The 12,698-nt window shown below is 36.4% G+C and overlaps 2 protein-coding genes and 1 long non-coding RNA gene across 3 annotated transcripts; all 3 read left to right on the top strand.

Annotated features, from left to right (window-relative positions):
* The first annotated feature begins 26 nt into the window (after window positions 1-26).
* Window positions 27-559, top strand: LOC125577391. Its single transcript, XR_007315821.1, has 3 exons — window positions 27-260; window positions 361-431; window positions 494-559. It is a non-coding gene; the product is annotated as an uncharacterized LOC125577391 (long non-coding RNA).
* A 3,074-nt stretch (window positions 560-3,633) lies between these two features.
* On the top strand, window positions 3,634-5,770 carry LOC106359757 (protein JINGUBANG-like). Its single transcript, XM_013799402.3, has one exon. The coding sequence runs from the start codon at window positions 3,993-3,995 to the stop codon at window positions 5,460-5,462; it is 1,470 nt and encodes a 489-aa protein (XP_013654856.2). The 5' UTR covers window positions 3,634-3,992; the 3' UTR covers window positions 5,463-5,770.
* A 1,215-nt stretch (window positions 5,771-6,985) lies between these two features.
* Window positions 6,986-10,786, top strand: LOC106361034 (extra-large guanine nucleotide-binding protein 2). Its single transcript, XM_013800731.3, has 7 exons — window positions 6,986-8,216; window positions 8,298-8,438; window positions 8,532-8,636; window positions 8,759-8,917; window positions 8,991-9,374; window positions 9,456-9,619; window positions 10,036-10,786. The coding sequence occupies exons 1-7, from the start codon at window positions 7,263-7,265 to the stop codon at window positions 10,628-10,630; spliced, it is 2,502 nt and encodes an 833-aa protein (XP_013656185.2). The 5' UTR covers window positions 6,986-7,262; the 3' UTR covers window positions 10,631-10,786.
* The last annotated feature ends 1,912 nt before the right edge of the window (window positions 10,787-12,698 follow it).

Below are 12,698 nucleotides of genomic sequence, written 5' to 3'. Positions count from 1 at the left end.
TTTGGTTTTGTTTCTTTCTGTCTTTTTCCCAGGCGTTTACTCAGCATTTGAGATCCTCCACTTTGTCAAGTACCCCGGCCTTGGAAACGATTTCATTCTGGTAGACAATAGGGATTCCTCAGAGCCTAATATTACTCAGGAGCAAGCTGTGAAGCTCTGTGATCGAAACTTTGGCGTTGGTGCGGAGTCATCTTTGCGATGCCTGGTGCGGCACTGATTACACTATGAGGATATTCAACTCAGATGGTAGCGAACCAGAGGTACGAAGCCTTTGGCTGTGTTTTGATTAATCCTCTGTTTTTGTTATAAAAACCTCTATTTTTTGGATTAGGAAGCTATAAAGACTTTTTTTTTTGTTAGATGTGTGGAAATGAAGTTAGATGCTTTGCAAGATTCATTGCTAAGATTGAGAATCTACAAGGAAAGCATAGGTATTGTAATCAGAAATAATGATTAAAAGGGTCACACTTGCTCATGCTTTTGTTCATTGCAGTTTTACAATACATACTGGTGATGGCCTCATCATTTCAGAGATTCAAGATGATGGGCAGGTAAAAAGTTACCACCTTTCGATATATTCCTAATAAAGTTTTTTTTTCTCTGTTTTAACTGGATTGGTGTTGATACAGGTTAAGGTTGATATGGGGAAACCGATACTTAGAGCAGAGGATGTGCCTACGAGGTTGGAAGGGAACAAAGGCGAGTCTGTTGTTGCGGCAGAGCTAGCAGAGATGAAGTGTACAGATTAGTTGTCTAATTGTCTAATTGAAACTCTTAACAAAGATGAAGTGTACTGATTAGCTGTTGCAACTACATTTTCACTCATGAGCAAACTCTATGGTTACTGAGGAGATTTTTTAGCCTACCATTTCTTCTCCGATTCAAACTATTTTCACAAATCAAATTCTTTTGTATATTATAAATTAGCTTCTTTATTGTTTTTGGCTGAGAAATTTGAGTTCATGTTTATTTATAAAGATCTATAATATTTTATTTTTCTACTTTTCAGATACTTCATTACCATCCACTCATATTGTAGAATAATATAATCCCTAAAATTGATTCTCCAGATGATTAAGGGCATTATAACAAATGTTATGAGATGGTTTTGTGGAACAATTTTCTTAATTCGGTTTTATATTGCAGATAAGTGTATGTGAAGTGTTTCTCAGACTAATGATTAGTTTATATTGTAGCTTGATGAAAGTGTTACTGTATTTCTTGCAGATAATGTTTTTATCCATAAAACCCACAACCAAACATTCTGAATCCAAAGTATTACAAACCATAAATAATGCACGGAAAATGGGATGAAATTTATTTAAAAGGAAACAACATGAAGACCATGTAAAACTCTCACAACATATCAATGCCAGAACTTTTTAATATAGAAAAAAATATAATAAACAAGCAAAATATATCTTCTCACATATAACTCTTCTTATCTAAAACCTTATAAAAGACAAAAATCATTGTCATACACATCAACTGCAAATACAACCCTAAAACACAAACTATAAAATCATATAAAAATAATAAACTAGATTTTAAGTAAGATATATCCCGCCCGTAGGGCGGGCCGATCCTAGTTTCCTAATATAAGAGTCTTTTACATATAGAGACTGTAGTTGATTACTAATTTACTATTAATCATTCACAACGTTTGAAAACGAGCCTAAACATAATGGTCGTAGTTTCATAGATATGAGTTTGATTTCACAAAAAAAAACTTGTGATATTCTCAGAGTAAAAGTTGTCTTCCATCCTTTCAACTAAGAATCCAACAATTTTTATTTTTATTTTTTCAGGAAAAGAGACTTAATGATGACAAAGTAGAAAAGAGATATATAATGATCATCAATAAAAATGCAACTTGAAAGTGAAGAATTAATACATCTTCCAAACAAACATAGATGATGTGCAGTGTTCTATCTAATCTTGAATTGTAATTTTAGTTGTCGAATCAATCTTTTTAGACTAAGTTGAGGATGAAATCAAAGAGATGAACTGAACCATACTTCTACTCTGTGACCTACAGTTTACAATCCAGTAGATTACAGATGTGATAATCAACAAATAAACTAAACGGTGTTAGCTATTTGAGGACTATATGAACATTTGGACGAGACAAATTGTTAATAGGAGTATTCACAATCAAGTTGGTCTCTTCTTCTTCATCTCTTTTATTAAGTTAGTTGGTATAAAATGGCATTTCTAAAATATTGTTGTGAACTCATTTTCTATAATTTTATTTGTAATCATAGATATTAAAGAATGAAAGTAAAAATAGTATTAAAATGAGTATTTTTGATCAAATAATTAAAGAAAATTGTAACCAACTTTTTTCCTCTATTTCTTAGAGTGAGGTGAATTATTATTTCTAATTTTTTTGTTGCAAATATTATTATTTTCTAATTATTTAAATATATGTTGCTCTGCTGGTGTGAAATTAGGACAATGATAAATTATATACTTATTCTCATTTGAACGGTCACACTCTAACCACCACATCTGACAATTTTTAGTTTAATATGCCCTTTTTAGGAAGTCTGGTTTCAGAAACTCATTGACGGTCATCCTTGGTTCAACGTTGATCGAAGAAAATATTGATGAAAATAATCAAAGAAACTTAAAAATCTGGAAAGAATGAGACGTTGATATTTTTGAAGATAAAAATTCAATTTCTATTTTTAAAATAAAAAATATCTACAATTATAATAAAAGTGAAATCTAATATATAATTTAACATATAAATTAAAAATAATCCAACTAAATTAAAAAAATAATGCGCATGGTTTGTAAACATTACTCAGAAATCTTAACATCTACAGATATAATAAAACTGAAATGACACCTTCAATTCTTTAAAATATTACAAATGAATAGAAAATCTGTTTTTACGATCCCAGTAGATATATCAAATTTGGATTAACGCTGATCATTATTAATGTATAGTAACCAATATCTATGTAATTAGATGCTCTGAGTGAATAAAGACTGCTACTTATTAGGGATTAGCTTGTAGATTAGAAGATGTGCATATGATATGTATATGCACAAGCTTTTTGTACGGTACAATCCAAAGAGAAACTATTGAATTCAGCAAGAGTTTGCGATTGTACAATAGTTTTTACTAAACAAAAATATTTAATCAGCATGAGATTTATATGTTGAATGCATAATGATACTAGTACGGTTTCAACTTGGAAAACCATTACCCACAAAAATGATGCCAAGATGCAACTTTGTGGCAAGAACAGAATAGTGAGTTTCTATGTAAAAGCCAATCGAATGGAGATTAGCAAAAATAGTTAACATTGTCAACTAACCAATAGTGGAAACATGCCTAAAATTATCTGCCTAATCTTGTCAAGTGGTGTATAGTCCTTCCATATCAATATTTGTTTTTACAAGTTATATGGATATATCAAGTGTTGTGGCCTTGTGGGACAAGGACAACAAATGCTTGACAACATGGTACATTCGTTTAATATCTTAAAAAGGTATTTTAGGTAGTAAGCTATATATATTTGACCAAAAAAAAAAAAAAAAAAAAGGTAGTAAGCTATATATATATATATGTGAAATGAACTATGGAGGAGATTTAAGTTTCTTTCGGCTTGCGTGCCTCAATGATAACCAGTCTTGATATTTCGTTATATAAGTGTGCATTAATAAGATCAATTCTCGCAAATCCATAAACAACTCCTCAAGAGTCGTTGACAAAACAAAAAAAAAACTCCTCAAAAAGTCAAAATATGCTCTTGACCATCCATTTCCCCGTTAAAAACTCCATATAAATCTCTATCCCTCCTTGCCAACCAAAATCTCGAAGCATATCCTCATCTTTCTTATTCATAGCTATCACAGCTCCAACAAACAAAAACTCACTAAACAAACAGAAAAAAATAACAAGAGTTTTTCATTATTCTATAACTTTCTTGTTTTAAAATCAAGAATTTGACTTCTGTGACAAATATTTGAACAAAGAGATGAGGAACGAAACGGGTGGTACCATGGTCGTCGATCTCCAAACCGATTCATACAACAACAATCACAAGCGCCACGACCTTGGCGATAATGGTCACAAACCGAGGTCTAAATTTGGTGATATATTGAAAGCTGACCACGACGGAATATTCTCTCCTGAAGATCCCATCATTGTCAACACCAACTTAACTCACCCCCGGTTTAGCAACGTCTCAGCCTCGACCATGAGCAGTATTGGTCCGGCCAGCGGAGAAGGTTCTCCTTGCGTAATGTCTCCTTGGGCCCGTATGTCGACCCCTTGGCCCGCAGATTTTAATGAAGACAATGCCCTCGAGACCAACGGTCTCATTGGCTCTATTGTACGTGAAGAAGGGCATATATACTCGCTAGCCGCTTCTGGTGACCTTCTCTATACCGGCTCGGACTCCAAGAACATTAGGGTTTGGAAGAATTTGAAGGATTACACCGGGTTTAAAGCAAGCAGTGGTCTCATTAAGGCTATTGTGATATCTGTAGACCGGATCTTTACCGGCCATCAGGACGGTAAGATCCGGGTCTGGAAGGTTTCCAAGAAAAAAGCGGGAAAGTACAAAAGGGTTGGAACATTGCCGACGCTTAAATCGATGGTCAAGAGCTCCATAAACCCTAAGCATTTCAATAGAAACTCCGTGAAAAAGAAGCATAAGGATGCAGTTTCGAGTCTTAGCATGGACGTGGAGCTCGGTTTGTTGTACTCGAGTTCTTGGGATAGGACGATCAAAGTGTGGAGAGTCTCAGATTCGAAGTGTTTGGAATCGATACAAGCGCATGATGACGCGATAAACTCGGTGATGTATGGCTTTGATGACTTGGTGTTCACGGGATCTGCGGATGGTACGGTTAAAGTGTGGAAACGTGAGATGCATGTTAAAGGAACTAGGCACATTTTGGTTCAAGTTTTGCTCAAGCAAGAACACGCGGTAACCGCATTGGCCGTAATATCGAAGTCTTCAATGGTATATTCCGGTTCTTCGGACGGGGTGGTGAACTATTGGGAGCGTTCCACGCGTGTATTCGTCGGCGGAGTACTCAAAGGGCACAAATCGGCCGTGTTATGTCTCACTGTAGCGGGGAACATGTTATTGAGTGGTTCAGCCGACAAGAACATATGTGTCTGGAGGAGGGAGCCGTCTGATGGATCTCATCATTGTCTAACTGTTTTGACGGGTCACATGGGACCAGTCAAGTGTCTAGCCGTGGAGGACGAACAAGCTTGCCGCGGTAAAGAAGCAGAAGTCTGTATGGTCAATGAAGGTGACCGGAAGTGGATTATATACAGCGGAAGTTTGGACAAATCTGTTAAAGTGTGGCGCGTGACCGAGAGGATGGCGACTTGGAGGGAGATGGACGAGCCAGCAGCATCTTCTGGCTGGGAGAGCTCTTCGTCTATGCGTGAAGGGAGTGGCGCGTGGAGTATAGGAGATTTGGAATAATAAAATGGCAAGGAGTGGGTCGGAGCGTAGTTTGGTTATTCACGTAAATGTCACGTTGTTGATCTGTCACGATGAACGTCTTCGAATTAAAATACTTGAATTATTGTTTTAAATTCTATGACCATATCACGAAGGGGTTTGTGGCAAGTCAGCTGGTGAGTGAGTCAATGTCGGGTTGATGGTTTTCACGTAATGAATTTTGCTTCTTTTTTTTTTCTAAAAGAAAAATGTTTGGAAAATCAAATTGTATTATTATTTCAACTTACAAGAAAAAAGACTGAATCAATCACGTTTGTGTTTCTTTGTGTGTTCTTTGTCGTGGTTGCAACGTTATGATTTGGAAATTAGATGAGTCGTTTAGTCTTCGCTAGAATCGCGCTAGAATTAGTCTTTTCTGAATTATATTCAGGAATGTATATGATCTCCATAGTTTGTTTAGTTTTTGTTCATGGCAACCAGATCTTGATAAGAGTTTTGTAAGAAAATATATTTATTGTTTGTTGTGTCTCTTCTTTCCATTTAGAGATCAAAACATAAAATATCACCAACTAAGTTCAATGCATCATTTGTTCCAGACATATATGCATGTGTGTTTCGTGATGATTGAACCAAAAGGCGCCCTATTTTCCGTGAATGAAATGGTAATCAATTTGAACGTGTTTGAATTTGTTGTGTAGAATAGGGTTTACACACCCTTTTTTTTATTATTATGGAAGACCAGACTAATCCCCAGAGTTTACATACATTAGACAATTGGAAAATGAACATCTTTTCGTGCAAAGTGATATATATATAGGTGAGTGGTATTTAAGATTAATGTCTTGCCATGAAATTAAAATTTAACTGTCAAATTTCGTTTCTGTTCAACTTAATTTGTAACCCATAGTTGTTTTTTTTTTTCATAAACCCTATCGGCTGATCCGGTCGGCCCCGGAAAAAGTACAATTAGTGCTAATGAGTAGACTAGCCCATAGTTGTTAGAAATGGTAAATCTGTGAATTCACAATTACCATAGTTATACCTAATCTATTTTTTAAGGGAAAATAAAGAATATACCTACTCTTTTGATATACACACATACTAGTCATAGAACAAATATTTCATGGTTAAAAAATTCAAACTACAACAATAATTGGAAAAAGTAGTATTGTGGATTTTTTTGTTTTGGTTGGCAATACGTTAGAAAATTGATTTAGAGTACGATGGATCATTGAGACCTATCTCCTTGGTGACGTATGGGACCATATAAAACAACTCAATATACAACATGGACCAAAAAAACTATCAAATTAAGAGTTTCAAAATAGAAACAGTACCTCTGTTTACTAATAACCGCGTAATCCCCGTGCTCCCAAACCAAACTAAACCGAGATTAGACATTTATAATTGAACCAATACTGATGGCTAGGAAAGAACCCGGTTTTACGAAACTACCCCTCTCTTTGACCCGCTCAACGCCTTCCGCAAAACGCACCGTTTACTTACACACAAACACGCGTTGACGCCGAGAATTTTCCCGGAAAAAGAAGTTTCAACTTCCCTTTCTTTTGGGAGAGAGAAGAAAAAACAAAAGAGAAAGTCTTCCCTTTCAGTCCATGGTTCGTCCTTTACTACCGAGAGAGATAAACCATCTGTCTCTCCTCTTCTTGTTCACTCTTACAAACTCCTCTCCCCGCAAAAAAAAAAACAATATCTTCTTCTTCTTCTTCTTTCTCCCGTGGCGTCTCTTCCTCCGTGCATTAAAAAAAACTTCAAATTTCGTCCATATAAGCGTTTAGGGAATCTATATTAGGTAAGAAGATGGCTGCTGTTTTAAGAAAGTTACTACCTTTAGCATCACCACCGACTCCTAAAAAGGATGATCACGAGAGCAGTGACGATAGCAATAGTTTTCAGATTGATTACTCATTCGCCAACGAGTACAAAGGTCCTCTTATCGCTAATCTCCCACGAGCTGATCCCGTCGAAATCGATCAGATTCCCACCGCTCTTCCCGTTTCCTTCTCTTCCTTGTCCCGTGGTGTCTCTTACCCTGTGGTCCAACCTCTCGTTAAGGTCACCAAGAAGAAGAAGAAGAACGGTTTCGTTGACTCTGCAGCTTGTCCTAGCGTTGTCTTAAAGCCGCATCACGTGGTCTCTGGCTCATCCGCATCTTCATCAGAGGTTACATTAGATGTGGATGTGGAGGACTCTGATGGTGAGGATTCTTCCATTGGAGGAAACGGGAACCGTGTGAGATTCGTTGTACCACCAAGTCAAGGCAGTGAAGGCGATGAGAGCTCTTACTATTACGACGGAGAAGAGAGTGTAACTCCAACGCCTAGAGCTGAGAGAAAAGGTAAGAAAGGGTCGTGCTACCGATGCCTGATGGGGAACCGATTCACTGAGAAGGAGGTCTGCATTGTCTGCCACGCCAAGTATTGTTTCAACTGCGTGCGGCGCGCTATGGGTGCCATGCCTGAAGGAAGGAAGTGTGTGTCTTGTATTGGTCTCGGTATCGATGAGTCCAATAGAAGGAGCCTTGGGAAGTGTTCGAGAATGCTGAAGCGTGTGCTCACGGATTCGGAGCTTAAACAAGTGATGAGCGATGAGATGTCCTGCAGGGCGAATCAGATGCCTTCGCGGCTTATCGCTGTTAATGGAAAGCCTTTGAATGAAGATGAGCTTTTCATGTTGCAGAATTGTCCACATCCGCCTAAAAAGCTTAAACCTGGGGACTATTGGTATGATAAGGTTGCTGGATACTGGGGCAAGGTAAGATCTCTTTGTAGTTATCATCAGGTTTGTTATACTTGAGTACTCAGCTGAAAGAGAGGTTCTATGTATTTATTACAGGTAGGAGAGAAACCTTGCCATATTATAAGTCCTGATATGAAAATAGGAGGCAGTAACATCAAGAAGGAAGCAAGCAATGGTGACACTGAGATTTGTATTAATAACCGGGAAATAACTAAGACAGAGCTCATGATGCTCAAGGTTCTTTGCCTGGACTACCTTAAGAATTAAGTGTGTTATTGTTTTTCTTTCCTTTTTTCATGTGAAAGTGAATGTCTCTTTGCTTTGTTGTAGGTGGCTGGTGTGCACTGTGAAGGAAAGCCTCATTTTTGGGTCAATCCAGATGGAACATACTTAGAAGAAGGTCAGAACCGTGTCCTTGGGAACATTTGGAGTAAGGTATGATCTCTTGTATATAATCCGCTTAGTCGTTAGTCCTCTCCAGAGCGCTTAGTTACTGTCTAACGATTTCTTGAACATTGATATGAATATTATACGGTTATGGATGTTTTTTTCTTCAGAATAGAGCTAAGCTTGCTTGTGCTATGTTCTCTCTGCCATTTCTTCCGACTTCATCTGCAGTAGAGCCAAATGTTGAGCCCATATCTAATAAGAAAAGGCTTAACAAGCTTCTTCTTATCGGTAACGACACATGTGGTGCCACTACTATTTACAAACAAGTGAGCTCATCTTTTACTGCCTTAATCCACTCGAAATGTTTTTACATCTACTAATGACTTCTTTTTGTTTCAGGCAAGGTCTCTCTATGGAATCCCATTCTCTGAAGACGATCGTGAAAGAATCAAATTCATAATCCAAACAAATCTATATGCTTATCTGGCCATGGTTCTTGAGGCACACAAAAGATTTGAAGAAGAGATGAACAATAATCACTACACTGACCAAACAGGAGATGCGATCACTGCTATAACTGTTAGCTCAATCAGCCCGAGACTAAAACATTTTGCAGATTGGCTTCTGAAAGAAAAGGAAGACGGAAACCTCATGATATTTCCAGCATCAAGCCGAGAGAATGCACAAACCGTTGCAGATCTATGGAGAGTGCCAGCCATTCAAGACACTTACAAGCTACTTCGTGATACATTTCCTAGAAACGCTGTTTATTTTCTTGAACGAGTGAGTTTGTTTTCTTCAAATGCTTTCTTTGTCTATAAAGGTTTTTTTTTTTTGAGGTCTAACGTAAACTTATGTTTTCAGATTCTTGAGGTCTCGAGATCAGAGTATGAACCTTCTGATATGGACATATTGCAAGCGGAAGGACTCTCTTCTATGGAAGGACTTTCTTGTGTGGATTTCTCATTCCCATCAACTACTCAAGAAGTCTCTCTTGATACCGATGATCAACATGATCCAAACATGAAGTTAGTTCTATATCTTTTCCTTGTGGTTCATTCTAGCTATATGAAAACTGGCATGAGGGTTCGGGTAGTTCGGTTCGACCAAAATCTCGCCGAATTGAACAGGAAAAAAGTTCGTTTAGATATTTGGGTAGTTCGGTATTAAATTTTTTTACCAAAACTTGCTAGAGTTTTTGGTTTCGATTAGATTTTGGTTAAATTCGGGTAATTTCGATTAGCTAGGTTACTTCGATTCGAAATTTTGGTTAACAAATCTTTTCTTCGAAAAACGTAACTTAACTGATTAACAAACCGAACACCGAAGTTTTTTTATAAACCTTCAAATTGAACCGAACTTAATTTCGGTTCGGTGGTTTCAGTTTGGTTCAAAATCCCAGGTCTAATGAAAACGGTTGAACTTACTCTCTTTCTTTCTCTAGGTACCAACTCATCAGGTTAAATCCAAGAAGGCATGGAGAAAACTGGAAATGGCTGGAGATGTTTGAAGATGCTGACTTGGTGATATTCTGCGTCTCCCTAACAGATTATGGAGACTACATAGAAGACGGTGCTGGTGTTCTTGTGAACAAGATGATAGCCAACAAGCAACTCTTCGAGAGAATGGTGACTCACCCTAGCCTAGCTAACAAAAGGTTCCTTCTAGTTCTTACCAAATTCGATCTCTTAGAAGAGAAAATCGAAGAGGTTCCTCTAAGAACATGTGAGTGGTTCAAAGACTTCAACCCGTTGATAAGCCAGAACCAGACGAGCAGACATAACCCTCCAATGGCTCAGCGTGCTTTTCATTACGTCGGATATCAGTTCAAGAGACTGCATGACTCACTTGTGGGACCCTTCTCGATGCGTGGAAGGACGTTTAGACCGAAGCTGTTTGTTTCTCAAGTGAGTTTGGAGAGTGATACTGTGGACAATGCAATGAAGTATGCGAGAGAGATTCTCAAGTGGCATGTTGAAGAGACGTCTATGATCCAAGAAACGTCTACTATTAGCATCGATGCCAGCTTATCCTCTTGATTCTTTTTATTTTTGTGGAATGTATTATACCATGTTTGTTTGCATGATATGTGCGTGTGTACAATAGTTAATCTTCAAGCGTAGGAGAAGAAATATAAATGTAATTTGATTTTTCTGAAGAAGAAAATGAGAAATAAAGTGATTACAGTTGGGAAATTCAGTCTTTGAACTCCAATGTGAAAGGGTACAGTACACATATCCTCGAAGCAAATTTTGTCTATACTGTCTCAGGCAACCATCTAGAACATCTAGTCAGAGAGAAATAAAAGACTGCATACATTGCCGTTGCAATCTTCAAGATCTCATTGACCGATTCATACAAGATTCCGTTTTAAGCTATTTTTTTCTCTAAAATAAATGAATTTTACAATAGAGATAGAATGTATTTCTATCAAATAACACACTCATTCAAATATATAGTGAAAAACAGAGAAATGATATTTTTCTCCTAATTGTAAAAGAAAAAATAGTAAGATCTATTTTGGAGAAATAATTAAATATGGACTAGGGTAATTTTGTTTTTAAATCCTATTAAGAAAATATAGAGATGGACTGAAATGCTGAGAAAACGAAATATTTGGCTATCTAATGCAATTCTTGCTCGCAAATGAGTAACCATCACAGATTATCAGTTATCTAGGCATCAACTTTTTTTTTTATGATATTAAACAAGATAATTCTAAAATTTCTTTAACTATTTGTTATAAGGGCAATTCTCCCAAATAGACTATTTTTAAGTTTTTCTCACAAAAAGAACTCACAAAAAATCGGGTGTTTTTCAAAACCAACCCATATTTTCAAGTCAAATCCAAAATCAACCCTTTTTTTTTGTCCATACTATTCATCAATAAAATTTCCATACTATCCTTATGTTTTTGAATTATTCACAAAATTGCCATTTTTATTTATTTTTTTTATTAATTTCGAAATTAACAAAAAATCAAATACACCCTAACCATTTCTTCTTATTTACAAAAATGCCATCATCATCAATTTTTCCAACCACCATGAACCACCATTTTTGAGCTCTAAAGCTCTAGAATTCAATTTTCAACCACTTTTTTTTCTCATTATAACCCAAAAAACTTCATTTTCTCTCATCTCCTCTACATTTCCATCTAAAAAACTCTCATAACTATCATTTTCATAATCACAAACTTCATATTTTCGAGTTTCTTCATTAGTGAATCGTTAAAGATGCTTCTTTTTGCTCATATTTGGAGTTTGGACGGTTGAAAAGGTTGGAAACAAGCTTTACACATGAAAAATGTAACTATTTACATGGTTTTCGTTCTTTTTCAGATCTGTGTCGCGACGGTAGACTGTTTTGTATGTCTACGCCTCCGTGGAGACTTACGATGCAGTCTATTTGTCAACGCACGGGTTAGTTTTGCAATTGAGCAGACAAATTTTTTTTCTAACGCAGACTTCCCCAGTAGTCTCCGTCTTTACCTTTGACAACAAAAATAAAACTTTCGGTAGACTTACTAAGACGTCTACCTAAAAGAGGTTAGTTTTTCATTTGACCGAACTTTTGACTTTTCAAAATAGACTTCAACGGAAGTCTACAAAATGTAGACTGCCAACAAAGTCTATAAAAGGTCAGTTTTGCATTTGACCAAAACTTTGACTTCGTGGAATAGGTTAGTTTTGTGTTTGACCAAAAAGTTTAAAAAGCAATCAAAAATTTATTAAATTGTAGACTTCATATGCAGTCTTCTTATCTTAAAAAAAAAATGTAGACTGCGTATAAAGTCTACTTTTTTATTTTGGTCAAATGCAAAACCAACCCGTCGGATTTGAGAGTAGACTTCACAAGAAGTCTACACACCCGTAGACGTTCATTTTAATCTACTGATTTGAAGTCAAACTTGGTCAATTGCAAAACTAACCTCTTTCAAAAAAATTCAAACATGTAGACTGCATATGAAGTCTAGTTCTGAAAGTCAAATCTTGGATGAATTCTGGTCAATTGCAAAAAGTAACCTTTTTAAATTGTAGACTGAAATGAAAGTCTACATGTACAAAATTACAACTTTTATTCAACTATAGAAAGCAACCCGTAAAA

This window comes from Brassica napus, chromosome A8 (genome assembly GCF_020379485.1).
Source record: "Brassica napus cultivar Da-Ae chromosome A8, Da-Ae, whole genome shotgun sequence".
In the NCBI taxonomy this organism is placed as follows: domain Eukaryota; kingdom Viridiplantae; phylum Streptophyta; class Magnoliopsida; order Brassicales; family Brassicaceae; genus Brassica; species Brassica napus.
Note: the sequence above shows the minus strand (reverse complement) of the source record. Positions and strands in the feature narration are given on the sequence as shown.

Excerpts from the sequence above, each read along its gene's own strand:
- LOC106359757 (XM_013799402.3), top strand. The coding sequence starts at position 3,993 with ATGAGGAACGAAACGGGTGGTACCATGGTCGTCGATCTCCAAACCGAT.
- LOC106361034 (XM_013800731.3), top strand. The coding sequence starts at position 7,263 with ATGGCTGCTGTTTTAAGAAAGTTACTACCTTTAGCATCACCACCGACT. Across the intron at positions 8,217-8,297 it reads TTGCTGGATACTGGGGCAAG|GTAGGAGAGAAACCTTGCCA; the intron begins GTAAGATCTCTT and ends TATTTATTACAG. Across the intron at positions 8,439-8,531 it reads CAGAGCTCATGATGCTCAAG|GTGGCTGGTGTGCACTGTGA; the intron begins GTTCTTTGCCTG and ends GCTTTGTTGTAG.